The following is a 16,172-nucleotide window of genomic DNA, read 5'->3' as shown; positions in this document are numbered from 1 at the left end:
ATTTGTGACCCCCAAATCACCAAGTGCAGTACTTTCACAGTCATTCAAAGAATGTACAGAGCTGCATATGAGTCTCCCCAATCATCTGTTCCCAGCTGAGGTCAAACAAGGTGACACTCTCCTTGTTTCAGCTCTCCACTGTAAACAAGTGTACTTCCAATGTTCTTTTTAGTGCCACTTTTTTGCATTTTTGTGGTTTTTTGTTGATGTCATTGTTTACTGGCTCCCCAAGTGTAGTGCTGAAGTACTGTCTAGTGTTCCTAAGCACAAGAAGACTGTGATGCACCTTACAGAGAAAATACATGTGTTAAGAAAAGCTTCATTCAGGCACAAGTTAGAGTGCTGCTGGCTTTGAGTTCAATGCCAAGAATCAACAATACATGTTAAATAAAGTATCTTTAAAACAAAAACATACATAAAACAAGATTATGCATTGATCTGATGAAAATGTTATGACCAGAGGTTCACAGGATTCCAGGCCTGTATCTCCTTTAGAAGCTATGGCTCAGTATTCGCTAATTCATTGTTCATGGCAACTTTACAGAACATGACTGGGGGGGGGGGTTAACTGTATATTTGTGTGCATGTATATTTGTGTGTCAAGGTGCACTTTATTTTGGTTACACATATACACAATGGATCAACAAAAAAGTTAAAAGCCAAAGAATTACTTAGAGCAGAGAGAAATACCTCTGACAGGAGTGGTAAAATGGCAAGGCAGACAGGCAGGGACATGGGCACACATACTAACCCTTTCTTCTACCTAGAATCAAAATCACCCATAAATTGTGATTCTATTGCTAAATCTAGGGTAAAGTCTGTATGTGTACTTTACAAAAGCATCCCAGATTACTCTATGTGGTCAACATAAGAACTGCTATTGTCCCTCCTAAATTGGTAGTTTTCAAAGGGTGGTCACTGGACAGGCAGCATGAGGAACATGTTAAAAAATACAAATTCCCAGGCCCCATTCCAGACCCACTAAAAACTATAATATCAGAATGGAGCCCAGTGATCAGTGTTTTAACAAGCCCTCCAGGTGATTCTGATGCATGACAAAGTTTGAGAATCACTGACTTAAATCTTTTTTATTTCTTTTGGAGGTATTCTGATAGCCCTGATGAACTCTAAGATCGATGAGCTGGTATTTCAGACAAAGCTGAAGAAGAACTACTACTGACTGAAGCACCTATAATGTACAGAAAATCATCTAAGTACTTTATGGGAAGTGTCTTCTGTGCTTTAAACCAAAATAAATAAAATCTGCACATTACTTGTATAATAATGAAGCAGCACTATTTCTTTAAGTCATCTTCCATATCACAAAGTTACTTTTCCCAGAGCTCTTTAAACAGAATTGCTTTCTTTTTTTTTTTAAAGAGAAGGGGGACAGAGAGGGGAGACGAAGAGAGAGAAAAATCTTAAGCAGGCTCCACACCCAGCGCGGAGCCTGTTGGGGCACTCCATCTCACAACCCTGAGCCAAAACCAAGAGTCAGATGCTTAACTGACTGAGCCACCCAGGTGCCCCCAGGAATTGCTCTTAACACAAGTTTACCTATCCTAAAAGGTGACTCTACACTAGATCACAATTCTCCAACCCTCTAACAACTCTGTGGGGCATCACACACTTTCCAACATGAAAAGCAATGCCATGCATGCACCTAAAAAAAACTCATGGCTTCCTGGCATATGAAATAACCTCAAAACTAATTTGTAAAAAATAACTCAGTAGTGTCTTTTTTTTTTTTAAGATTTTATTTATTTATTAGAGAGAGAGAGACAGCCAGTGAGAGAGGGAACACAAGCAGGGGGAGGGGGAGAGGGAGAAGCAGGCCTCCCGCTGAGCAGGGAGCCTGACAACCCTGGGATCACGACCTGAGCCGAAGGCAGATGACAGAGCCACCCAGGTGCCCCTCAGTAGTAACTCACACTCAATCAGCTATTACATGAACTCAAATATACTATTGTTCAAATCATGTCCCTTGTGACACAAATTTCCACAATATCATTTTTATCTTCTACATATCACATTAAACCTTATATAGAGTCATCCATGTGCAACTCTTTTCTATGGGACTATAAACTGCTTGAAGGCAGGTACCACATCTTACCCCTTCTGTAATCTAAAGTACACAGCAGGTGTTGCTCATTCCATCAGCAAACATTTACTGAACAACTACCATATGTCATTCACTGTACCAGATAGTAATAAGATACAAAAGTACAGACATGGTCCATGTATTCAAAGAGATAGTTACTGAATGAATAAACACATACTTCATGCAGTCTGTATGAAAGATCCAGCTTACCAACATGATAACCAGATAACCAGAAATAAGACCGCTTTCTTCAAAACGGTAGCCTACTATTGCTCTTCTGACCAAAACTGCTATTTAAGGCCGTAAATAACTCACAGAGAAAATACACTGACAAGCCACTAAATCAATAGTTAATCTGACTTTAAAATATTTACCTTGTATATAAGAAAATAAACAAAAATCCTACACACAATGCAAGGCTTACAGATAGCCAAACTGCCACACAGGGATAAAAGATTAAGGTTTCAGGGGGAGCCTGGGTGGCTCAGTTGTTTAAGTGGCTGCCTTGAGCTCAGATCATATCTCAAGGTCCTGGGATGGAGCACTGCATCAGACTCCCTGCTCAGCAAAGAGTCTGCCTCTCCCTCTGCCTCTCCCTCATGCTTGCTGACTCTCAAATAAATAAATAAAATCTTAAAAAAAAAAAAAAGATTAAGGTTTCATATCCAGACTTAAAAACAATTCAACCAGAAAGCTGCAATTTGCCAATTCTCAATTCCTCAGAGATTTTACAGGAAAAAAATTTAAAAGCAAAATTACTTGACTTTATGACTCTAGATTAAGAAACTAACTCTAAGATCACATATTACTTATAAAATAAAACACAGGAAATAATTGCCTTTATGTAGTAAAAAGTGTTTGTTTAGAGGTTTTTTAGGATAGACATACATGATAGTAACAATAGCTGCCTCTGTAGAGTGCCTGGGGATTGTGGGGAAGGAAGGACACTTACTTTTCATGTGTATCATTTTGTGCTATTAAGTTTTTATCTGTAAATCATGTGGGTCTATTATTTTTCAATTTAAAAAACCTAGAAAATGCTTTAAACACAAAGATAACATATTGCTTATAGTAGCATCTTCTTTATAATAATGGAAATAAAATCTTTAGCCTGAATTTGGGACAAAGATGACACAGGAATAGGACTGCCACTTGGGCCAAAGAAAATCTTGAGGTATTCTGAACCTCAAGTCACAGACCCTCAAAACATCCAAAGAAAGAACTGAGGGGTCCATAAACTTGGGTGAGAAAATAATCATTTCTCTAATTCCACTAACTTCTACCAAATTTAACATTTCCTTCAATTACTAATGTCAGCAAAAGGCAAAATAGTACTGGTAATACTAGTACTAGCAATACAATAGAAATCACGAGATCATTTCATTGTCATATTACAGTGGCTGCACTTGTCAAAATATTATTCATACTTATCACCACTTCAAAATTAAGATAATTAGACTCAACTCTAGATTCTGTCAATGTATAAATTACAAATTGTTTTAATATTTTGATAACTTTCAAAATAACCAGTTTATGTGATTTTATGCATTTAAAACATCATTCTGATTCAGGCCCTCAGCCCATTTTTTCATATTGAGTTGTAGAAGTTCTTTATATATTTTAGATACTAACCCTCTATCAGATATGTCATTTGAACATATCTTCTCCCATTCAGTAGGTTGTCTTGTCATTTTGTTGATGGTCTCCTGAGCTGTACAAAAGCTTTTTATTTTGGTGTAGTCCCAATAGTTTATTTTTGCTTTTGTTTCCCTTGCCTCAAAAGACATATCTAGAAAAATGTTTCAATCGCCCATGTCAGAGAAATTACTGCTATGTCTTCTTCTGGGAGTTTTAAGTCTCACATCTAGGTCTTTAATCCATTCTGAGTTTACTTTTGTGTATGGCATAAGAAAGTGGTCCAGTTTTCCACTGTATATTCTTGCCTCCTTTGTCATAGATTAGTTGACCATACAAGCACAGGTTTATTTCTGGGGTCTCTATTCTATTCCATTGATCTACGTGTCTATTTTTGTACCCGTACCATACTGTTTCAATTGCTACAGCTCTGTAGTATGTATATCTTGAAGCCCCGGATTGTGATGCCTCCACCTTTGTTCTTCTTTCTCAAGACTTCTTTAGCTATTCAAGTTTTTTTTGGTTCCATACAAATGTTAGCATCAGTTGTTATAGTTCTGTGAAAAATGCTACTGGTAGGGGCACCTGGGTGGCTCAGTAGTTAAGCGCCTGCCTTCGGCTCAGGCCGTGATCCCGGAATTCTGGGATCAGGCCCCATGTCAGGCTCTTCTTCTGGGAGCCTGCTTCTTCCTCTCCCACTCCCCCTGCTTGTGTTCCCTCTCTCGCTGACTGTCTCTCTCTCTCTCTAATAAATAAATAAAGTCTTTTTTTTAAAAAAAAAATGCTATTGGTATTTTGATAGGCATTGCATCGTAACTGCACATGGATTTGGGTAGCATTAACTTTTTTTTTTTTAAAAGTAGGCTCCCACTTCCAGTGTGGAGTCCAACACAGGGCTTAAACTCATGACCCTGAGATCAAGACCTGAGCTAAGATCAAGAGTCAGATGCTTAACCAACTGAGCCACCCAGACACCCCGGTAGTACAAACATTTTAACAATATTGGTTCTTCCAACCCATCAGCATGGAATATCTTTTCGTTTGTGTCATTTTCAATTTCTTTCATCACTGTTTTATAGTTTTCAGAGTACAGGTCTTTCACCTTCTTAAGTTTATTCCTATTTTATTCTTTTTGGTGCAACAGACATTTTTCCAAAGAAGACATACAAATGGCCAAAGACACATGAAAAGATGCTCAACACCATTATTCATCAGGGAAATGCCAGTCAAAACCACAATGAGATATTACCTTAACAGCCATGAGAATGGCTACAATCAAAAAGACAAGAAATAACAAGTGTTGGTAAGAGTATGGATCAAAAAGGAACCCTTGTGCACTGTTGGTAGGAATGTAAATTGGGGCAGTCACTGTGGAAAACAGTATGGAGATTCCTCAAAAAATCAGAAGTAGGGGCGCCTGGGTTGCTCAGTCGTTAAGTGTCTGCCTTCAACTCAGGGCGTGATACCAGGTCCTGGGATCGAGCCCCACATTGGGCTCCCTACTCTGCTGTGAGCCTGCTTCTTCCTCTCCCACTCCCCCTGCTTGTGTTCCCTCTCTTGCTGGCTGTCTCTCTCTGTCAAATAAATAAATAAAATCTTAAAAAAAAATAGAAGAATTACCATATGATTCAGTAATTCCCCTCCCGGGTATTTACCCAAAGAAAACAAAACCACTAATTGAAAAAGACACATGCACCTCTATGTTTACTGCAGCTTTATTTACAAGCCAACAGCCAAGATATGGAAGCAATCCATGTGCCCATAAATAGATGAATGAATAGAGAAAATGTGGTGTACACACACACACAAATATTATTCAGCCATAAAAAAGAATGAGATCTTGCTATTTTTGCAACACCATGGACAGACTTAGATAGTATAATGCTAAGTGAAGTCAGTCAGATACAAATACTTTATGATTTCACTCATGTGGAATTTAAGAAAAAAATAAATGAACAAAGAAAAAAAGAGACAGAACAAACAAACAACAAAACCCAAACTCTCAAATACAGAGAACTGGTAGTTGCAGTGGGAAGGGAAAAAGTGCAAAGGGAAATAAAGGGAATCGATTAAGAGTACACTTATCTTGATGAGCACAGAGGAATGTATACAATTGCTGAACCACTATACTGTATACCTGAAATTAATGTAACAATGTATGTTAATTATACTTCAAAAAAAATCATTTTGAGGAGTTTCGCCAGACTACAAAGAAGTCCAAGTCACAAAAGGTTAAGAAGCCTTGGAAAATGGTTCTTAAATCAGATGCAACAGTCCCCACTTGGAAATTGAAGGAGAAAAATTTTGGGGTTATTCCAATTGGAATGCTGCCAGAAATTAGCAGGCAGGGTATCAATAAACTTCCTGCTATGCCTGTGACAGTCCCATACATCCAACAAATTGCCAAAAACGTACCAATCGAGAAACACCTCTAGGATCAAATAAATGGCAAAATTACCCTCTTCAGTACCATGCTTTCCAAGGTTTCCAAACTTAAATGTTCATCCCAGAGTGCACTGGTTTATTAGAATGTCTCTCTCCATTCAATTCTCTAGTGTACACCACCCACTGAACAGATTTTCATCACTAAAATTGATTTTCCCCCATGACCAACTAAATAATCCAAGAAAAAAAAATCGCTTCTAAAAACAAATACAATATTGAACTACCAAGTATTCAGAAGTCAAGTAGTACTCTGAGGATTAGCTAAAGATTCAGTTTTCTTTGCTGCTAATTTCCAAAGTCTTTAATTTTTTTAAATCATTTTGACCGTTAAATGCTCTGCCAGGAACAGAGATGGAAGGAGGAAAATACATACATCAATTTGCTAATGTTTGACAACTGTAAAAACAGATGTAACTGACTAAAGAAAAAATACGAAACGATACCACAAAATAATGTATGGAGATTTTAATTTTCCATATTCCTTCACATTATCCTGTACAACTGAAAACTGTTACTAATAATAAAAAAAAATAGCAGCTGCCTGTATAAGGCACTGACTTAAGTCTACAAAAAAGTTATCTTTAAGATTACCTTTTGAGATACTCCTCATTAAACAAATGAAGCAAAGTGGCTTAATGAGATGAAGTAATTTATCTTGCCCAGAGGGAAAGTGACAGAGGCAAAAACTGGAACCTAAGTCGCAATTCTGAAGTACCAACTTCATCAAATTGGCACTACAAATAAGGGCTGCTTGTAGATTCCCCAACCAACAACCTCATATCCTTTGTCCACACTCCTCTCCAAAAAAGGGAAGTGAGAAACCTGGAAGTAAAGATATGCGTTAGAGAGCTAGCAGAGAGATGGACTCTTCCAACCTGGATTCTTCTGACTACACAGTGATACTAGCTGGCAAGTAAAAAGAAATCAAGAAGCCTATGTAAGGAAGTGGTGCTAAGGAGAATGTGAAGTGGCATCATCTTCCTCCACTATTTATGCCACAAAGAACAGTGCTGCATGGTACATTAGACAAACCCAAAGTTCTGTTTCATTCAAGTGTAGACGAGGCAAAATATAAACAAGGATCAACTTTAAGATAAAATCAAGTAATCACGAGGGACTTACTGTTACCTACATTGGTCTCCTTCACAGCTTATTCCTATCATCCTTTCCTCCTCATGCTGTCCCCTACACACCCATTACTGTTTTTCTACCTCAACTTTACTTGCAATGAAATGAAGACGCAGGGCTGTATGTTTAATAATACAATCAAATTCAATCCCAGTGTCCACTATACTGGTCAATGCCTGTATTATAAACTTTCTATCACCTAAGTGCCTGGCTAGATATCCAGCCTGTGCTGAGTAAAATGAAGACATTATACCTTCCATAAGGTATCTGGTCTAATTGGGAAAATAAGTGTCTATTTTCTCACTCTCTCATGCATATATCCCTATTTATCCATAGACACACAAACGCACACAACCCTCAAGTGAGAATCATGAGATACCAGAAAATTAAAATAAACTTAAATGGTATGGGCTAAAAGTATACCAAAATTCAGAACATTTACGGTAACGAGTAAGATTAGTAAAGACAGTGAAAGAAAACTTCATGAAAGCAAGGAACTGATCCCATCCAAAACATACAGGGTGGACTTCTCTATTGATCTCAAGGAAAAATCACTATCAAATAGTAGATAAATGTAACTGAACCTCTCAAAAAAAAAAAAAAGACTCTAAACCAAATGAACAGCATCACAATAAATAACTTTTTAAAGAATTAAAGTTCACCTACTAGCAGTATCTTCCTAACATTTAGTCTCTCACTTGTTAGTTCTTTCCATCTACTTAATATTCTGGACAATATGCCTAGTAGGTAGAAATGTGGATTCACAGACGCAATGAATTTTTAGATCCAAAGGTACTTTATTTAAAGGTCACTCAATCCAATTCTATTTCACAAATGAGGAAACTAAGAGCCAGGAAGGTTAAATAATATCTTTGAGGTCACACAAAATGCATCCCTTACTACTCTGAAAATCAGTATGAAGGGTATGCTTTCTTTAAAAAGATTTTGGAGACTTCTTTTATAGTTCTTAATTTAAATTTCATTTAAAAACTGCAATACACATCCTACCATTTTATTGTAAAATATGTAGAATATTGTTATCTCATTAAAACACCTTATGAACTTAAGGTTTATAAAAACACCCTAAGTGTACAAATTCACCTTGGGTCAAACCATGGATTAAAACAATTTAACAATTTAGCTTCACAACTTTTGGTCATTCTGTTACATACACACCAGTAGTAAGTCTCTAAAGGGCAGCTAGCTAACTACAGCCTCATTCTCAAGGGTAGTCCTTAACAGCACATGTGCACTAATCACCACCCTGGTTCCCCATCAGACTGTTAGACTTACAGGTACATCAGTACCTGATGCAAGCCAAACCAATAATGCCCTCTAACACCACGATCCGGGATTCTGAAATGAAAAAAATGTAACAATGAGAATAGCAGCTAATATTTACTGACTGCTTACTGAATGCCACAAATTGTCCCAAACACACCACAATTCATCGTCTCAACAATTCTATGAGATTTTATAATAGATCAAGTTAACCTGCCAGAAGACTAAAAACCATTCAGTCTGGCTCTAGAATGTACGCACTTAACTACTACCCTATGCTACCTCTCAAAAGACTGGGAATTAGTTCAGTGATGTTAATGTTACTTGCAGCTAAAGGGCCCATAGCTTGCCCTAGTTCCAGGCCTTCCCAAACTTTGACTGTTCAAGCCTTCTTTGGGGCCTTTGAGACAACACCCAAGTATCTTAAAGAAACCAGATTTGGTTTCTGATTTCTGTTACTTAAAACTAACCTATTGATCTCACCTGTTAACTATTTTTAAAGAACTGATACTGATGAAATCTAAACTTATACCACAGATATATCATTCTGTCACATTTTTTTAAAAAAAGAAATGTGTTTACAAAAGGCGTTCACCTCAAAGCTTCTTTCATATCATTCCCTGAGGCAAAAACTTTTAATGACTCTTCCATGTTACAGAGTAATAAATGACAGAACAGTGGAAATATAATAAACCTTAGGTATCACCTAGCTCCCAATCCACTCATTTTATAGATGAAGCAATAAAATGGTAAAGTTCAGAGCCCTAGAGTCAATCACTCATAGGGTTTGAGTTCAAATACTGACTTTACTATGTTCTAGTCCAGGTAGGGGTGACGTTGCGCAAGATACTTGAATCTCCAAAGCCTCAGTTTCTTCTGGAAAAGAGACAATAGCACCTACTACACATCCTGCTGTTTTAATGAGTTCTAAACCATCTACTGAGTTTAACAAAGTGCCTGGCATATACTCAACACACTAACACACACTCAATAAATGGTAGCTGTGGTGGTAGTGATGAATGACCTGATGCTCAGAGAAGGAAGGCAACTTTCCCAGATCATTTGGCCACTAAGTACAGAAACACAACTAGAAACAGACTTCACACTTTCAAGTCAGTGCTCTTTTTCTACACCATCCTATAAATTCCTGGGCCTAACGTTCAAAACTATCTATAATCTGGTATAATTCTACCTTTTTTTCAACCTTGTCTCCACCCCAACTTTTATTCATTCATTCACCAAATATTTACTGAGTGCCTTCTTTGTTCTGAACAGTTTCTAGTGTTGAAGATACAGCACAGAAAAAAGAAAGGGGAAGAAAAGTAAAAGCCATCTGCATGTTCAAAAAAGGGGAGAAAGAGCTCAGAGAATGACCTGCTCAGAAATGACACAGGGCTACCCTCCTGAAGTTTCTATCAGCAGGGGATGACGTATTGAAAAGGACAGATAAAATACATGTTACATGGAAGAACCTTCCTTTAGTCTACTTAACATCCATAGAAATTGCTTTTTTTTTTTTTAAGATTTATTGGGGTGCCTCAGTCATTAAGCATCTGCCTTTGGCTCAGGTCATGATCCCAAGGTCCTTGGATGGAGCCCCATATCCGGCTCCCGGCTCAGTGGAGAGCCTGCTGCTTCCTCACTCTCTGCCTGTTGTTCCCCCTACCTGTGCTTGCTCTTTCTCTGTCAAATAAATAAATAAAATCTTAAAAAAAAAAACAAACAGATTTATTTACCTGAGAGAGAGAGAGGATGTGTGCGAGCATGCGGTGGGGAGGGGCAGAGGAAGAAGAGAATTTTAAGCCAACTCTGCACAGAGCACGGAGCCCCACTAGGGGCTTGATCTCAAGACCCTGAGATCCTGACCTGACCCTAAACCAAGAGACAATGCTTAACCAACGGCGCCACCCAGGCACCCCAACGTCTATAGAAATTGCTTTGAACATTCCTGCACTCAAGTATTTGCTTCAACACACACTGTACAACCAAATCTGAAAGCCGAAATTGTTAAATCTCTCTCCAACTCCTTTATACACTCCAGTAACAGTTTTCTCTCTTAACTATACTGACATTTAGCTTTATCTAATGCTCTTTGTCAGGTCAACTTAACCTGGTAGTTTTTGCTAACTTTCCAGATATGTTTTTGACCTCAGTGACTCATTTAAGTTCTCTACAGTCAAGATCTGTATCGTATTCTTCTTTTAATTTTAATCCCAACAGCACTCCAGAACACAACCTTACAAATACTTTTAGACATACTTACCCTGTTAAAATAGTTTCCTAATGTCATATTTAAGTAACACCTGGCACTCAAATGATACTTGGTTAGTATTTGCTTTTGTTGAAAGAATAAATGTTAAATGTTTTTACAAGATCAATTTACAAAATTGTATTTTATATCCTCTCTAGAACCCTACCATGAAACATGAAATGTATTAGTGCCAAAAATAACTCTAAAATGTGAGAAAGACTGAATATATTCCTACTCTATCACTGAAAATGTCCCTTAAAATATTAAGATGATACCAAAAACAGGCAACTAAAACATAAAAGGAGAAAACGCAATTCAAATCAGTCATGGTCTTTTTCTTTAAAAATAAGCGGAATCATGTGCTTCATGTAGATTTGGATTCATGTTACATGTTACTACAAAAAGATATCTTACATAAATCTACATACACCTGTAAGAAGAAGAATTAACACGAGATAAAAACTAATATTGCAGCCATACTTATGTATTAAAAAATTCTATAAAGGAGCCTCTCACTCAAAAGGAAAAAAAAAAAAAAAGGCTTGGTATTTACGTATGTTATACCAAAATAAGAAACCAAAAAGAATTCCTGGAAGAATAATTTACCAAATTCTGCTAATGAATTTTAGACACACACACACACACACACACACACACACAGTGTTTCACAAAAACATAGATCTTGGTATAGAAAAAAAATTAAAGGCTCATTCAACACTTAACCAACATTTAGCAAGCATATATTATGTGCCAGGCACAGTTCTGGGGAACTCAGAATACATTAATAAGCAAAATATACAAAAATCCTTGCCCTTACAAAGATGACATTCTATTAGGATAAAATCTCAATTTCCCACAAATTTCTTACATGCTTAAGATAACATAAACATTCAGATAAACACAATGGTGCCAGGACAGAGAAGCAAAGCTAACAAACTTTTAAGAAAAAAAGATAAAGAAACAGAAAATCTGAAAAGCCAAAAGCAAAAGTCAGACACAGTTAAGTGACGAAAAACTACACTTAATAAATTTAATATTCCAAATTGACGTCATCTTTCAAAGTTCCCAAAATTATACAAAGTAAAACATTATTTACAAAAACTATAATGAACTTAACAACAGTTCAGAAGCTAACTTGTGGTTCTGTGAGAGTCAATATGAAGCCTAGTGGTTGCTAAGAATGGTTTTTGTGATATTAAAGGCAAGGGCATGAATTCTAGCCCTGCCAGGTACTAACAGTGAGACCTTCAGTTTCTTCATCCATAAAACAGAAACAATAATGCCCCACAGGACTGTTACAAGGATTAAATGAAAACCAAAACCAAGAAGCAATTGAAATATCCAAATGGATGGATGAACATATTATATCAACTCACCAGAATACTATTCAGTAATAAAAAGGAATGGACTAATACATGTAACAAGGATAAATCTTTAATGCATCATGCTGACCAAAAAAGCCTAAAATAAGAGTATACGACATCCATTTAAATGAAATTCTAGAGAAGACAATACTAATCTATAGGGAGAGAAAGCAAATCAGCAGTTGCTTAGAACTACTAGTGGAGAGGGACTGACTTGAAAAGAAGCACAAGGGAACTTCCTGGGTGTTTGAAATGTTGCTTGATCTTGATTGTGGTGGCATTTCCTTGGTGTACACATTCGTCAAAACTCCTCAAACTCTATGCTTTAAATGAACACATTTTATTGTATGTAAATTATACCTCAAAAAAGTTGATTTTTAAGAAGCATTAAATGAAATAATAGTACATAAAGTTCTTAACACAGTATCTGGGACACAAGACGTAGCCACAAAATGTTAAGTACTATCAAAAACATCAACTACCGCTATTCAACACTCAGGGTGAGGTGGCAGAATCACCATCACCTGATCTCTCTGGTTGCTTAAATTCTAAATAAACATATGTTTACAGTATGACCTAAACCAAGTACCATGAGGAGCACTACAGAGATCAAGTTTAGGAGGATGCCAAGTAGCAGACCTTACACAAAAGACAAAGAAAATAAGGAAAGGGAAGAGAAGATGGCTGCATGTCCAAAAGAAAACAAAGAGCTAAGACAATGATGGAGTGCTATCAATGCCAAAGAACACCTAAATTATCTCCTCTAAGTATTATCAAAATGTAACTCAAAATTGAGTCAATAACTATATAAACAAAGTCTAAACAATCCTAATAACAATCTAATAACAAGATACAGTCCTTAATTTTACTGGGGGGAGGAAGTGAGGTAAGATCCATGAAGGTGGTTCAAGTGAAGTCAAAGGATTCTGTCAACCAAACACGAAGGGAGTCATACTGTGGACAGTTTAGAAATGCAAAGCAACAATTATAAATCCACAAGCCAAGGTCAGTGGGTCTTTCTCTCTTTTTTACAAGTCTACATGATTAAAAGAAATACTTACAAAAGTAATTAGAACATGTTGATAATGGAAGCTGAAGTGAAATACAACTCAAGTGAAACATAAAACATTTATGAGATTTATATTTTACTGCTACTTAGAACTGTTGATCAAGAAAGACCTTTTTTTTGAAGAACAAATAATTCTGCTGAATAACAGAAACCCTGTAAATAAGACCAGAAGAACTGAACTGGCTGTCACTCATGAAAGCACAAGTCTTCTGACTTACATGTTAATTTAAAAGAGGAAAAGAAAAAACTAACACTCCAACTGGACATTCTGGAAAGCAAAAGACTTTAGACTATAAATCTCAACTGTCAAGGTTTGTTTAGTTTTGTTTTGATTTTAAGTCCCTACACTTGTAAATTAAAGAGGTAGAAAGGACAGGACAAAGAGTAGAAGTCCTGGGTTTCTAACTCTAGTTCCACCAGAAGTTGAATTTCTTCTTTCCTAAAATTGGGCAGCAGAAGCACTGTACTGAAAAAAATCCAATATAATCTAATTTCCAATCTCTAGACGGGAAACCACAACTTCTACTGAAAAAGTTAATAGTGAAAGGGTTAAACATTTATGTTTAACACATGATTAAAAAAAGAACCTGCAAGTTTTCTTCCTGAATTCAGATCAAATACCAAGAAATATGTGGCAAACTAAGGACCTAAAGCAGTAAGTATATTGCAGATCACCGTTCACAAAAAGCAATTTATCTTCCAGGGGCTAACTGTTCATTCTAGAACAAGTTTCCTGATTTTAGTTCTTCCCAAACCAAAATAACTGGATCCAAGTAATTACATACATTACTGATACTTTAAGACTCATAAACTACCTCTCCTTTTGTATCAAAACCCATAAAATAATATTAACAAACTTAACTTTGTGGAATACAAAGCTGTGTTTTTTAAAGTTCAATTCAATTAATTCTCGTACGTACTATATATAACTTTATTTTAATTACCGTTCCCACGGAAAACTGAGCTACATTAGAAATAAATTTTATTTTAAAAACAAAAAAATGTTCTCCTATGATTTAGATCTAAATCTACAGCAAATGTTGGGTTTTCTTTTGGGGGGTTTCATCTTACTATTTGAAAAGTTGAATATTGAATGTCATCCCGATACTACTGCCATATTAATTTTCTACCAAAGTGCAAGACTTTCAAGTAACCAAAGAGAAATGTGATTAAATCACAGCAGAAAGTAGTAATAACGGTGTAATATAATGAGGTCAGAACTGGAGCAGCCAATCAAAGGCATAAAAGCATTTCCTGCAATATTAATAGTCAAAAGAGAAAACCAATCACAGAAACCTCGAGCCTTCTTCTGACAGTCACAGAAGCAAGAGAACCAATCCACGCACACCCGGGGTTGACAATAAGGCGGGACCGCAGGTTCATTGAAGAAATTCTTGAGGGTGCAGTTACTATGAACTTCGCACGCAAGTAACACCACTCCAGAGTCATAAACACAGTCAAACCAGATAAAATTCATCCCTATGCAAAATCCCGTCAGGGAGAAAAGAAGAATTTTTGCAGAAAGCGCTGTATTATAAAAAAATGTAACTGTCAATTTAGAAGCATTAAATCCTCAACTTCTAGAAGACCCTCCTCTCCGATGACAATTCTCGGATCCACGGCGCGGGGAAGGGGCAGCGCCAGCAGCTCGTTGCTGAACATTCCTGTTTGCTTTCTAACGCTGCGCGCCGAGCGGGCGCCTTCCCGGCCAGGCGGGCAGCGCCGTCCCTCTCGCGGCCGCGGAGCTAGCCGGTCAACGGCTCTCTACCGCTACACCCCACTGGGTAGTCGCGGCCCCCGCCCTCCCCCGCCGCAGTGCTGCACCGCCTGATCCCGCTGCACCACCGCCGGCTCGAGAGCGAGGATTACCTTGCTAAGAGGAAGATGTTTGTTTTGAACCCGTTTTACTTTCCATAAGTCATTTCAAAGAGAACCCAATGCAAAACTAAATTTGAAAGTGGGGGGAAAAAAATCTTTACTAGCCAAAGGAACCCTCGCCCATTAATTAACCCCGCGCCGGAGAGTGGGGGGAGGGGGGAGGTAAACAGAGGCCGTACGCCAAGTGCGGCCAGAACATCCCCTGCGCCATTCCCGGCCGCCGCTTACGGCAAGGCCCCCTTACGGCAGCGTAAGCGGCGCTGCGAGCTAATCACAACACTGGGACGCAACAACATGGCGGCCGCGGGCGGGCGCTGCGCCGGCCTAGAGGGTTTACGCTACTCCGCCGGCGTAGGGTCCCATGCGTTGGAGCGGCAGAGGCGCCCTCCAGCGAGCGTAAAGCGCTCTGTGAATGGCGAGGCCCGACTGACAAAGGGGAGGGGGGAGGAGAGAAGGGGGGGTAATAAACACTCGAGTCCCTACCGATTCCTCCTCCTTCTCCATCCCGGTGGGCATCTGGGGCACGGCCCGGTTGATGGAGACGCAGTCGTTGAGATCAGGCATGTCCCNGCGGGGCGGGCGGGGAGGGGGGGAGGACTCCCGCCGCCTCCTCCACCTCCTTCCTCAGTGCAGCGCAGCCGGCCCGCTCCTCCTCCTCCTCCTCACTGCCCCCGGCCACAGCATGGGCGCCCACCCCGCCCGAAAACAGCCCCCCGCCGCCCGCGGCCGCTTCCACACACTAGATCCGCCGCTCGCCCGCCCGATCCGCTCCCTGCGCCATGGCCAACATGGCGGACATTACCACAGCGGCGGCGAGCGATCCCGGCAGCCCGCGCGAGAGCGCGCCCCCGCCGCGGGGACGCGCCTCGCCCTCTCCCTCCCTCCCTCCTTCCTCTCCCTTCCCCTCCCTCGCCTGCCCACCCACTCTCTCCGCGGCGCGGCCGGCCCGCGGGAGCGTGCTCAGCCTCGGGCAGCTCAGGGGAGAGGGGGCGGCGGCGGCCCTCGGCTTGACGGCCCGCG

The 16,172-nt window shown here is 39.1% G+C and overlaps 1 protein-coding gene across 4 annotated transcripts in view; it reads right to left on the bottom strand.

The window, feature by feature from the left end:
• Positions 1-16,172, bottom strand: part of EPC2 (enhancer of polycomb homolog 2) — a 118,710-nt gene that overhangs the window by 101,748 nt on the left and 790 nt on the right. For 3 of the 4 annotated variants that reach the window (XM_034654548.1, XM_034654549.1, XM_034654550.1), the window contains exon 2: positions 15,636-15,716. The exons of the other annotated variant lie outside the window; for it this stretch is intronic. In XM_034654548.1, coding sequence (XP_034510439.1) covers positions 15,636-15,716 — 81 coding nt within the window. The remainder of the gene's footprint in view (positions 1-15,635; positions 15,717-16,172) is intronic. 4 annotated transcript variants of the gene reach the window in all.

The sequence above is a fragment of the Ailuropoda melanoleuca genome, chromosome 2, assembly GCF_002007445.2.
Source record: "Ailuropoda melanoleuca isolate Jingjing chromosome 2, ASM200744v2, whole genome shotgun sequence".
NCBI classification, from domain to species: Eukaryota; Metazoa; Chordata; class Mammalia; order Carnivora; family Ursidae; genus Ailuropoda; species Ailuropoda melanoleuca.
Note: the sequence above shows the minus strand (reverse complement) of the source record. Positions and strands in the feature narration are given on the sequence as shown.